We start from the raw sequence: 12,126 nt of genomic DNA on the forward strand, positions 1-12,126 counted from the left end.
TTTCTTTTTGTAAGCATTCACTATTTCCATCTCTTTACATGGACAGGACTCTACAAGCAGGCTTTTAACCACTCATCAAAACAAATCACATTGATTCCAAGGAAGGCTTGAACTTGCATGATCCAGGAACTGGATTAGGTTGGCACAGGGCTGCTTGCTATGGGGTACTGCAGAGCCAAGACAGGTTACCTGCAGGCCACTGCAGGCCTGACTGCAACATTGTGGCTTCTGTTTCTCCTGTAGTTTACCTGCGTGCCTTCCATCTCTTCTCATTTTGATCTTTAGTACAAGAGAGAAAATTGCCACAGAATATTCACAGGGCTCCACAGATGTGGTCTATATGTGAAAAATGCTTCATGCTCTGGAGTGCCTGAAGTACTGAGTAAGCACTAGCCAATTAGTCCTCAACAACACTCCAGCTGGATTTTTACATTGCAGAAGGGTAACCCTAAGTGAGAGTCAAGTCAGAACATGCCACAGAGATCTATGATCCTTCATTGGCACTATGTTCAGACAGAGCCAGACTGAGAAAAAGGCACACATCCACCTCTAGAGTTTGTCAACGAGTCTTTGCTAGTAGCAAAGGACTAGTAAGACAGGGCAGGCAGAGCCCAAGTTCTCTGGGACAGATCATCTTTCTTCTCCTGTGTTTATGCAGCACTTACTGCAAAGGAAAACTGGTCTGATATTCAAAGGATGATCATAGCTACACATCATCAGGATCCACTATTTATGAAGGCAGGTAATTCTCACTGCTTCTACTTTACAGATAAGAAAACTAAGATCAAAAGAAGACAAGAAATGAGTACAGGTTCAGAGTCGGTTCAGAGCAGGAGAAAAGAATCCAAGAAGTGCTGTTACGAATTCCTGTTCCACCTTGCCAGCTTCTTAGCCCCGTTCTAACACGGTCACCTCATGCAGAGTTGTCACTGGTCTATTCTCACAGCTCGCACAGCTCTAATGCATGCACCTGAAGGTACCTTGTCCCCAGCAGTAACCTAACTTCTGCTTCTCCTGTGGCCTCGTTGGTCAAATTTAAAACAAAAGCAGCAAAGATGTTTTCTGCCTCACAAAATGGCAACAGGCTCAGACTAGTTGAGACACTACCCGTTCTCTAGCAGAAAATTATTTTCCAAGCAATTTCTGCCCATAATACTATGCCAGGTCATCTCTCAACATGAGAGGCAGGGAAGGTGTTTCCCTGGGAACAGTAACCATGGCAAAGCTCTTACCAGTGTCTTCCCCTCTCTACCTACAGGAAGGAAAAAGAACAGCAGATGCCCTAGCTCTGCCTCCAGCAGGCCCACAGGCCCCCAAAGCCATAAGCAACCTGGAAGCACCTGATCAAAGATTCAGGAAGGAACTTCAATTAATTCTGTTCTGTCTTTTACTGAGATACCAGACATTTCTGCCATGCTACGCTGAACTCAGAATGCCTCATTACAAAGAGTACAACTGGAAACATCAGTGTTACCGAAAGGTCAGCCAAATACAACAATGCATAGGTAGGCACTGAGCCCAAAAATCAGCACAGATAGATGGCCAACAGAAGCAGAGGTACAATGGACTGACTTTGCAGTTTTCAAACCCTGGCATTGTGCATTAGAGCCCTATTAAAGAAAGCATCTGCAAACCCCAGTTTGTAAGCAGTAGCTGCCATCAGATGATCTGCTTCTGGTCCACCTTTTTTTCCTGCAGAATATTCTTGATTTACCAGGTTGAATGCAACTCTCTTTGCTGAAGAGATAATTAAATCATAATAAACAATTCAACTTGAAAGTACAATCATATAGCACGGTTTTGGGGATCTTTTTTTCACGTATCAGTGAGCATGTTATGTATTTCTGGATTTGAGGTTTGCTAAGTATTTATTCAAGTTAACAGAGCAAATGAAGCCAAAGCGCTCCTTGATTAATCTTTCTCTCAAATGACACATAGAGAAAAAGTGTTCTATGATTCAGCAATCTTGATATGTGACTAAACAGTCAACAGTCTAGATTTCAACCACCATCACTCCAGAGTTAATGTGCAATTAGCAGAAATTGCCAGGACACCAGCATCTTATACTAGCAGCCCACTCAGAGTGGAATATTGCCCTGTAGCCAGGTTGACTCACACTGAGCACAGAAAGCTCCATAGCCCAAGTTTCTGAGTACAGTGAAACCAGAATCTTTACAAGAGAAAGATATTGACCTTCTACATAGTAATTTAGGAGCACAGGGTGACAGGGTCAACTGGGTTGCGATACCCACCTGCCCCATCTCCTTACATTAATTTCAAAAAGGTATTTTACATGTGCAGCAAATACCTGCTCCAGACATATACAGAAACCTCAGTGCCTAACACCCGAGTGAAATAAACATTTATTCAGAATGAGTCTGGCATTCGTATTAACCTCATCTAGGTCAAATCACTGCAGATATCCCAGAAATATACAGCCAAGTCAAATGATGCACTCGTACCTGAGTTAACAGTCAAATCCAGACAGTTGTCTTTATTTACTACTGAATCCCCAGAGAAAGGATTAGAAAAACAATCTCTTTTTGCAAGTCTCCTAGGAATGCAATGCAGCTACCACTAAGAGAAGATGATATTTCTTTTAAAGATGCTGCACATACCTTTCTTTGCCATGCACTCCAGTCTAATGCATCCTCCTATAAAATCATGATAAGATTTCATTTCTCCTTCTGTTATCCGGACAGCAGTGAAAGGTGGATTCCTGGGCACCTGTTGTCCACATTTCTGACAACGAGAAGCCATTGCCACAGCTCAGGAGACTCTTGTCAGGAATCTGCTCTCTCAGTTTGCTGGAATCCAGCCTGATTCTTCAGCCGTCAGTCCAGGCTGGTGACTTTATCCCACTTAGTTCATTCAAGGTCACCCTTGCCAGCAGGATGTTCACCATTGCAATTGGCTAAGACTTTTATAGGCTTACTGACTGTGTTTGTTTCTCCCTCCTCGCTTTCAATATCAGTTTACTTTATTCTCTCATTGAAAATGAAAGCTGTGAACCTCAGCACAGCCCATGCCCTGAATGGCTTCCTTATCATTAATTTAAAGCTATCTTATAAGCAACAATGAAGAGAGAAGATCCCAGAAGCACGTTGCAAGATCACAGAATGTCTCCTAAAGAGCATGCCAGATATGTTCACAAAGAATTTTTCTTTAAGAAAAGGTTTTTCTTCATGATTTTGGTCCCTTTCAGGCTTATGATTTTATGATTCTTCATCATTGAGAATGGATTTTTTTACTTCGGCATTTCAGCTTGGACGGTGCAAGGAGACTGCTCTGCAGAGCTGCTCAACCAATTACTCATATTTCTGGCAGTGGTACTGGGAGGCTGCAACTGTACAGAAAAGCCCTCTGCTGCTGTGCACGGTCCCTGCTCATAAGATCTGATAATCTAAATGAACAGAGTAGCAAATGGAGGACAAAAGGGAAATATTGCTGGCAGACATGCTCTGCTAGCTGTGCAACCCCTGACCCAAATTTTTTTAAAAAATAAATTGGATTCATCAGTCTGACACCAAAATGAGAGATCTGAAACATACATTTAGGAATCTCTCTTTGAACATGCTGGATAATTAAGTTGACTTTTTTCCCCTTTTAACAACTACTGTTGCACAAATCACTCATCTGAGAGCCTTGTGAAGAAACTAGTACTTGGGGAACTGAGTGCAGAGAGCACTGAATCCTGATGCACTGAAAGAGAAAGGAACCTTCCTTGGACGCTTCCTTGGTCAGGGGGGGCAGGAGGGGGGGAACTGCACAGGAGATGCGTGAACAGGCACAAGGCCAGCACCGGTGACAGTGCAAAGAATACAGTGAGAACCTAATGAATCAGGGCTGAGCTGCAACCCAGAGATCAACTGCAGGGACCTGAGCACAGAACAAGCTTTCTCCAAGGATCTTATACAGAGGCCAGGAGAGCCTTTGCCTGCCTCCACCTCAAGCACTACTGCCTGTTGGCATTTTACATAGTTGCACCCAGGGTTGTTCAGCTCACGGCCCACTCAGATCACAGCTAATCGCTAGCCATGGGGTGGAAATAAGAAGCCTAATTAATACAAATCAGAGAATGAACTAGAGGAGACAAAGATGCCCAGGAGAAAAAAAACCCTCACGTGATGCCATTACTAAGATGGTGATTAACTAGATGGACAGTCATGAATGCCTGTAGACTGAAGCATACAGAAGTCCATTCAGCCCTACTTCTTCCCCATTTCACAAACTTCTGCAGCTTCTCCCTTGCCAGATCCACTGCTCCCCAACCACAGTGAGCTGTTTGAGCTTCCTAACCTAGCACACACAAACTGACCATGCTGTAAAATGGCTACCAGAGCTGGGAAGTAGTGACCCTACTGATGAAAGGAAGATATAAAGGGGATCTCCACTCTTAAAGTAAAAGATTTGTGCTCCCTTCCCCTCCAGATTTGGTGTGTGGCATGAAGCTGGTCACCTTCCTGCTCTTTGCCTTTGCCAAAACCCTGCCTGCAAAGTGAGGACAATGATGTACTGAGCTGTTGGGTGACCTGATTCATTAGCATTTGTAAAATATTTATTAGAGCTTCCATAGAGAAATCCCCAGGGGACTGTAATATTTTGCAGATAAGGAGAGCAGTGACACAGAAGGCAGAATTAATTTGTAGAAAACTGTCATCATGAGATAAGAAAACTAGAAATATAACCCAGCAGTTTTATCTTAAAGCCTTTCTTCCATCCTCTTTTCTTTCATTACAAGGGCTCAAGGTGTCCTTCCATACACAGGAAAACATAATGTACCTTGGAGAATAAGCTTTTTTGACAATATGTTCATGTGTATGTCTGATCTACACGGAATAATTGCACTTCAATCTTGCACATATATAGATATACAATGGGGGAGAATTGAGCATTTGTGACAATACACTTCTGTCTGCCATCCTCCCTTGCATTTGCTGTTCACGCCAGTATCCATGTGGCTTAGCAACAGGAGGATCTGTGAGACACTCTGTTCTGGGGGGAGACTGTATGCTGGAAGTGGGATGCAAGAAAAAATCTGCCCTAGGTGTGAGCTTCTGAAGCACGGGTAGCCACAGCACACACCAGGAAAACTACCTAAAATCATCAAAGTGTCAGCCTTTCCCTAGGAAACACTGATCCATTACAAAGCAAAAAACATGACTCTGATGCCTGGTGTACCAGGGCCATCACCCAGCTCCACACAAAAAATAAGCTAACTGCAGTTGCTACACATTTAGCAAGAGGGTACATAAGGTTTATCTCAGGGTCTGAGTGCTGTCCTGCATGGACTAGGATGGATGGATATCTTTATTCTCCTATAAGTTTCATTTCATTCACATTTCACAAGCAGCTGGGCTAGCTTCTCCTGATGTCTCAGAAACCTCTGACCTGGGAGCACTAAGAGACCCGCACTGTTTCCTACCACACAAATAACCTCTTCTGGACTGCACTGGATGTATCTGCACAGGAGCTGCTGCAAGGGCTGGTTTGCATGAATCCTTTTATGTAACGTTACCAAACATGCACTCAGCAAGGATAATTGCTTTTTCACAATTTTCCTCCATTATCTAAAAGCTATCAGGCTGACTGAAAGCAAGTTACTGTTCTTTGCATGCAGAAGAGTGTAGTGGAAGGAGCAGGTACAGAAAATGGCAAGTGTGCTTCCTTGGGTCTTCTCCATAGATAACACAGAATATAAGGGAGTTACTTCACTGCTGCTCCAGACAGCCGAAGCAGAATGTTTGGAAAAGGAAGAGGACATTTTCTGCTTCTTAATTGCCAGCATTATCTAGCAACATCATCTTTGTTGGTCTGTCAATGAATAAGTAAGTAAATAAATGTAAAAAAGTGTCATCAGAAATTAAAAAAAAAAAAAAAAAAAAAAAAAAACCACAACAAAACAAAACAAAAAAAAAAAACAACCACCACCCAGATATCCTCAGATGCCATTAACTAAAACATCCCAATGAACTGCATTAGTTTCTAGTTTCATTAGAAATGTCAGTTCACCTTGGAATTGGAGCTTGCTGGAAGGTGCTTGCTGTCATTTCTGCATGGCCAGAGGATTGACACAAATTTAAAGTCAACTCATTTAAATCAGTTTAAGCCCCATATCTCTTGTGAAATAATATGCTTCTGCCCCCAAAAAAAGCAGTGCTCCAATGGTCAGTATCACTGTTAAGTATGAAACATGCAACAAACACATTGAATTTCAAAGGTGCTGTGCACAGCGGACATAATTTCTTGTGAAGAGTCAGGAACTGAGTTTGGGAACAGAATTTATGTGCCAGAGAAAGGAGGGAGAGGAGTCTGCTTCTGCTGCAGGTATAAATGAGGCAGCTAAAAATTACTGTTAAAACACTCCCTGTTTGCAACTTCTCAAACACAGTCATTAAAATAAGTTAGGGGAAACAGACATCCATTTTCCAACAGAGCCTTGTAAGAACCATCAAGAAAGTTTAGTAGATGAGACTCAAAAATTGCCTCTCCTATCCACCAATGATTTAAAAAAAACAACCAAACAAACAACAAAAGAAACTAACAGTGAGATCAGCAAGAGATACCTTATTTATTCATGAAAGCCAGCAGCTCCCGTCACCTGTATATAGTATTCTACGGGGCTGAGAAATAAGTAACCTAAATCCAATGCTGCTATAAGGTTGATATACATAGAAGCTAAGGAAAAAAAATTCCACTTTTCATTCCTGAAACCCCAGCTTTGCATTTTCCTATATTTTTACATTATGTTTTATCTGAAGTTTGAACTGTTCTTTGACAGCTTTGCTGAAACACACCATTCTTTTTGCATATGCCTCCATGACCTTCTTTCTGCCTTCCCCACCATCCAGACCATGAATCTGATAAGCCACAAGGCATTTCAGCAGCTTGACGTGGAGGTTTTCTTTAAGAGCACACTTAGCACTGTTGAAGGTAACATCTATTCCACAGTTCAGCTAGGAAACTGAAACTGGTTTTTCTATTAACATCCATTTATCTTCTTCCAACTAATAAAAAGCAGACCAGGATTCCCTCCTCCTCCTTTTTTAATAAAGGGCTACATCCCAGACATTTTTTTAAGCCCCAAGGAATTAAAGGAATTAGCAGAGGAAAAAAATTCTCTGCTCTTGAAATTACTTATAGTGTACAGCATTGTTGTACTTAGAGCATGCAGTTGCTGCACTAGAAGGCCCTAAGTCCAGTGCCATATGGCTTCAGAATCTCATTACACTGATCTGCTTAAAGTGATTTCCTAACTGACAAGCAAAACATCTTTGGTCACCTTCAGCACTGGGAAACAAAAACTCTGCCACTGTTGGTGCACATTTACTCCCACGTGAGCTGCCAAAAGCAGGAGTGAGTATAGCAAAGATCAGAAGACAACCTAGCCAAAGAACTTCTGTTGTCATCTCAAAGCTGTGTAGACATCCAGGGGTAATCAAGGACCGTTACCATCATTATTGAAAAACAAACAAATAAATAAATAAAAGCCAGTGCCGTTGCTGCTGGATTAAAGAAGCTGCCCAGGAGATCAGATGAGTGGAATCTTCATAGGCCAAGCAGTGGGCAGGACTTGCTGCTGTACCTGCAGGGTTTATTTTATCTAGCTCTCTTGACCTCTGCAACTGAGCGCACGTCTGCAAGAACAGAAACATCTGCATTTTTTTTCCGCTAGGCATCTGCTTGAAAAGATAAACAAACATTCCCAAAGTTACCCAAAGTATCAAAGTTACTGGCACAGGGGTAAAGAGCAGCTAGATCCAGGGTTTAGGCTTGGATGCGAAGTTATTCCAGTCTTGATCATGAAAATGCCTAAGGACTTAAGTGAGACTAAGAACCTTTCTGTGTGGTACATACCCAAAACATAGCTCTTGGCTTAAAGAGTGAGGGAATAAAAAAGAAAAGTACTTCCAGTACTTAAGTACAAGGCCTTCCAGTACCTAAAGGGGTACCACAGGAAAGCTGGGGAGGGAGTCTTTATCAGGGGTTGTAGGGGTAGTATGAGAGGTAATGGTTTTAAACTGAGAGCTTAGATTTAGATTAAATATAAGGAAGGAATTCTTTGACTGTGAGGGTGGTGAAACACTGGCACAGGTTGCCCAGAGCAGCTGTGGCTGCCCCCTCCCTGGAAGGGTTCAAGGCCAGATTGGACGGCGCTGTGAGCAACCTGGGCTGGTGGAAGGTGCCTCTGCCCACGGCAGGGGGTTGGAACTAGATGGTCTTTATTTAAGGTCCCTTCAAACACAAACCATTCTATGATTCTATGAAATGCAAAAGAAACAGATGAGAGAGATACTGGGTAACTCAGAGAAGATTGTGAACCATAAAACTGGGTATGTCAGGCCACCATTCTCCCACACTCCTAAACACCGTGATCACCTTGCCACCAATGCAGCATGCGTGGTGAGAGGTGGCTGCACAGGCAGGGTCTTTGTGCCGTTGCCCTCCAGCAGCAGCATAAGTGCTGGAAAAGAATGTCTCTGGACATTAAGAAGGGAACATGTTTTTCTCCTCTTTGTACTCTGCCACTGGCACATGGAGTCACCTCCAGGTAACCCTGATTCTTGCTAGCATCCAAAGCACTGTACTGTTCCTTCCTCTCACCCCTCACCTTTTTCTCCCTGCAATCAACCACTGGAGCACTTGCAGTGCAGAACAGCTGCTGGATCCATGCAGCCAAGACCACCAGGACAGCTTCTTTCCCTGAGGAGCAGCTGTGCATGTTCCCTGATGGAATGTTTTAATGTTGTTGCAATTCATAACCTAAAGCAGATAAAGGAGGACCAGAAAGACACAGGGATAAAAATAGGATCTGTAAGAATCACAAGGACTGTTGATACTCAAGGCTTTTGGACACATGCCAAATGCTAGCTGAACGGGAAGAAACAGCTTCTCACATTACAAAGTACAGTAAAGGCATTTCCAATGTTTTATTGCCATCTCTCAAACACTCAACATCGGTTACTACGTAGGGTGGGTTACTGGGCTTTAGGGACTATTGATTTTTTCCTGTTTGCATGTCAGCACTGAGGTTCACTCAGTTACTGTGAACAGTCCACAAGGAAAGAGATGCTCCTGTCTAGACTTTCCTAAACACCAAGGCATTGACTGATTGGGCCCTCTCAGCTGGCAGATACACATCAAACACACTTCTTTCACATCCCCTAGGGCAAGTCTTGACTTCTTCTAGGGAACTGAGGATAAAATCAGTCAAAGAGGAGTTACTCCCTCTGATCTGGCAACTGTGAAATACACATTTTTATTTTTTCCTAGGACAGGGCTGCTGTCAGAAACCAGAGGTCTGTCCTGAAGGGCCTGCCCACACAGTAGTTTCTCAGTGCTAGGACCTGCAAATGAGAGGCTGCAGCACCCTCCTCTGCGTGCGCCCACAAGTGCAACCGCACAGGGCAGCTGGACACTTGCACACACCTACACACCCAGACAGTAGGAATTTGTCCTGCTCAATGCCTCATGCTGCAGAGCTGTTCCTTCCTCACATCCACCCACAGCCTGAGACCCTGAGCTCTTCCCAGTTTATCCTCCCCGATTTTGCCTCTAAGCCATCAGCTGTAATGGATTTACAGATCTGGAAAGACACTATCTACAGGGTGATTTCCCAAGTTATACCGAAGTGTGGTGTGTAGCAGAAAAATAAAGGGATGGATAACCTGCTAGCATGCTCATCAGTGTACATCATATGTACACTTCATTTCCCCCTCCCCACCCAGAGCACTGCAGCACACAGGAAGGCCAAGACATTGCCTCACCACACACAGCCACGCTTCCCGCCCTTTTCCTCTCCTCCCCAACCAGAACAATTACTACTTTTCATCACCCTGCTCTGTCTTGATTCTGTAATGACTAATAGCATGCTAAATTAATGATTGGCTCCCTCACAACCTATTTTCACAAGCTTTACAGGAAACCAAGAGTTTTAATCCTTTGTCAAAACCAGGCAAGAGCTGCTAAAATTATATGGAAAAGAGCCAGCTGGGATAGAAAGACAAAGCATGAGCATAAAAGCCTCGTTTCCTTTTGTACCAAGCCTAAAATTATTCAGGGACCATATATACTAATAACAGGCAAGTAGGTCCACACAGTAAAAAAGATGTTTGCAAGTCAGCTTCAGGTGCAGAAACAGTATAGAGCTGCATCTGAGATAACTTACACTATAAGAGTCAGCACAAGGGTTTCTCTATGACATTACACTAATGCACAAAGACCTTCCCTCTCAACTCAAGTGTCCCGCTATCAGGACATGCAGCATTCACATGTTGGGATGTGCTAAACACTGTCTGCAGAAGGCTTGACCTTCAGCCAACTTAAAATAAGAGCAGTGCTTTGACTTCAACAGTGCCGTGGACTTCAATTGCCTAAAGCTGAGTGGTGCAGTGTTCTGATGAGATAAGAAATTGTTCTTTAGTCTGCCAGGAAACCCCACTACAAATGCTTTCTGCTGACCAGTGCAGATTAACTCAATAAAATGTATCTAAATCCCACATCCACTTATGGACCTTAGTCCCAATAGGCATAAATCCACTTCACGGAATATAGCATTAAATAATGCTTTGTACTTCTCCAGTGATTCTTAGCTGAGCACTTTGGCACCACAGAGAGATTGTCATTCCCATGAAATAGACAATTTACCATTTAATTGCCAGTAAAAGGATACAGTTTAAGAGTAATATTTTTCTTTTTTTTTTTTTTTTTTTTATTTGAGTATGCATCTGAGAACCATTTGAAGAAAGCTGGGGGTTGGAGCAGGAATAATTTCACCCCACAAAAGCCAACATTTGGGGACGAATGTGCTACAAGCAGATATCCATACATCTCCCACTGGCTCAAGAGCCCTTTGCATTGGTTTATACTGGGGGGAAATCTTTAAATGCAAAGATGTTCTGTATAAAGAAGCAATAGCAAAATAGTTTGAAAGCAGCCAAAAGCAGTAGATTCACAATCAGGACTGTTGCCAAGAATGAAACCATGTCAGACTTAACATAAGAGACTGTTGACGTGACCTCAGAATGGGCAGAGGGATATGGATCAAGTGGCATGTCATCCTAATTGCTCCCAAATGTGTGTCAATCTACATTGGACATTTGATCCTCTGGGATCCAAAGACCCATGCTTGCATTAGTACCACCTGGAGTTAGAGGTGTTCAGTCCTCGTTTCAAAGACCTATAGCAACACTGATGTAGATCAGCATAATCTCTCCTGGACTTGCAAACTAGAAATATTTGCCAGAACCATCTCAGTAGCAGAGCACTCTTTTCAGGCAGCTGTACATAGAGCATGGCTCCAAAGATGCCGACAGAGGCATGCTGCATACGGGCAGCAAAGAAGGCTGAACCATGCATTATCAGTACATATGCACCACTAAAAGTGGATCTGTGTAGGTAATGCATCTGCTGGACTCTACATTGATTTAAGAGGGATTCCGGCTCCCAGTACATCTGCTGCTGCACCAGTGCAGACAGTTGGCAAAGATCACTCTTACTGTGAGGACTTTTGTGCCATCTGACCCCACACCCTGGCAGAAAGCGTTCCCAAGCAGACCTCAAGCACCACCCTGGTGACCTGGCTGGTGCTTCTAGATAGTACTGAAAGCCAGCTGTGGCACCCAGGAGAACATATTAGAGCCAGCCTCCATCCAGTTTATCACTCAAATTAATTCTTAAGTGATACGAAGACATTTAAACAGATGCTTCTCTTCCTTCTCAAATGCTGCTTCCTCTTAAGATGCTGTTCCAAGAGCTCTAGGTTAACAACTGACTGCACAAAATTACTATCTACTGTCATCCTGACTGAATAGAGGATCTAGTTGTTTAATGTGCTGGTAATGAAACCATAATTGTTGCTTGCCTCCCTGGGCTCTGGAATATCCAGAGGAGCTCTAACAAGTATTTATATTTTTTTCTTTCTTAAGTGTTTGAGCCATATGAGCTGATAACATTGGACTCAGATCAGGCTTCTGGCCTGGCCACCCACCTGGCTTCCAGGTCTCCCATGTAGCCTTCCAGCATCCCACTCACCCTTCCAGCTTCCCAACAGCCGTCAGCCCTCCCACACACGCTTGCAGCTTCCCACACAGCACACAAGCACCAATCCTCAGATCAGCCTTCCAC

The 12,126-nt window shown here is 43.3% G+C and overlaps 1 protein-coding gene across 9 annotated transcripts in view; it reads right to left on the reverse strand.

Moving 5' to 3' along the window:
• Positions 1-12,126, reverse strand: part of MCF2L2 (MCF.2 cell line derived transforming sequence-like 2) — a 178,229-nt gene that overhangs the window by 152,568 nt on the left and 13,535 nt on the right. For 4 of the 9 annotated variants that reach the window (XM_042799243.1, XM_042799240.1, XM_042799230.1 and 1 more), the window contains exon 1: positions 2,619-3,189. The exons of 1 other annotated variant lie outside the window; for it this stretch is intronic. In XM_042799243.1, coding sequence (XP_042655177.1) covers positions 2,619-2,760 — 142 coding nt within the window. In that variant the 5' untranslated portion in view covers positions 2,761-3,189. Of the gene's footprint in view, positions 1-2,618; positions 3,192-12,126 lie in introns of those variants that run through there. 4 more of the 9 variants (XM_042799211.1, XM_042799223.1, XM_042799206.1 and 1 more) reach the window with 2 other exon arrangements.

Source organism: Tyto alba, unplaced genomic scaffold, assembly GCF_018691265.1.
Source record: "Tyto alba isolate M040663 unplaced genomic scaffold, T.alba_DEE_v4.0 Super-Scaffold_10, whole genome shotgun sequence".
NCBI lineage: Eukaryota > Metazoa > Chordata > Aves > Strigiformes > Tytonidae > Tyto > Tyto alba.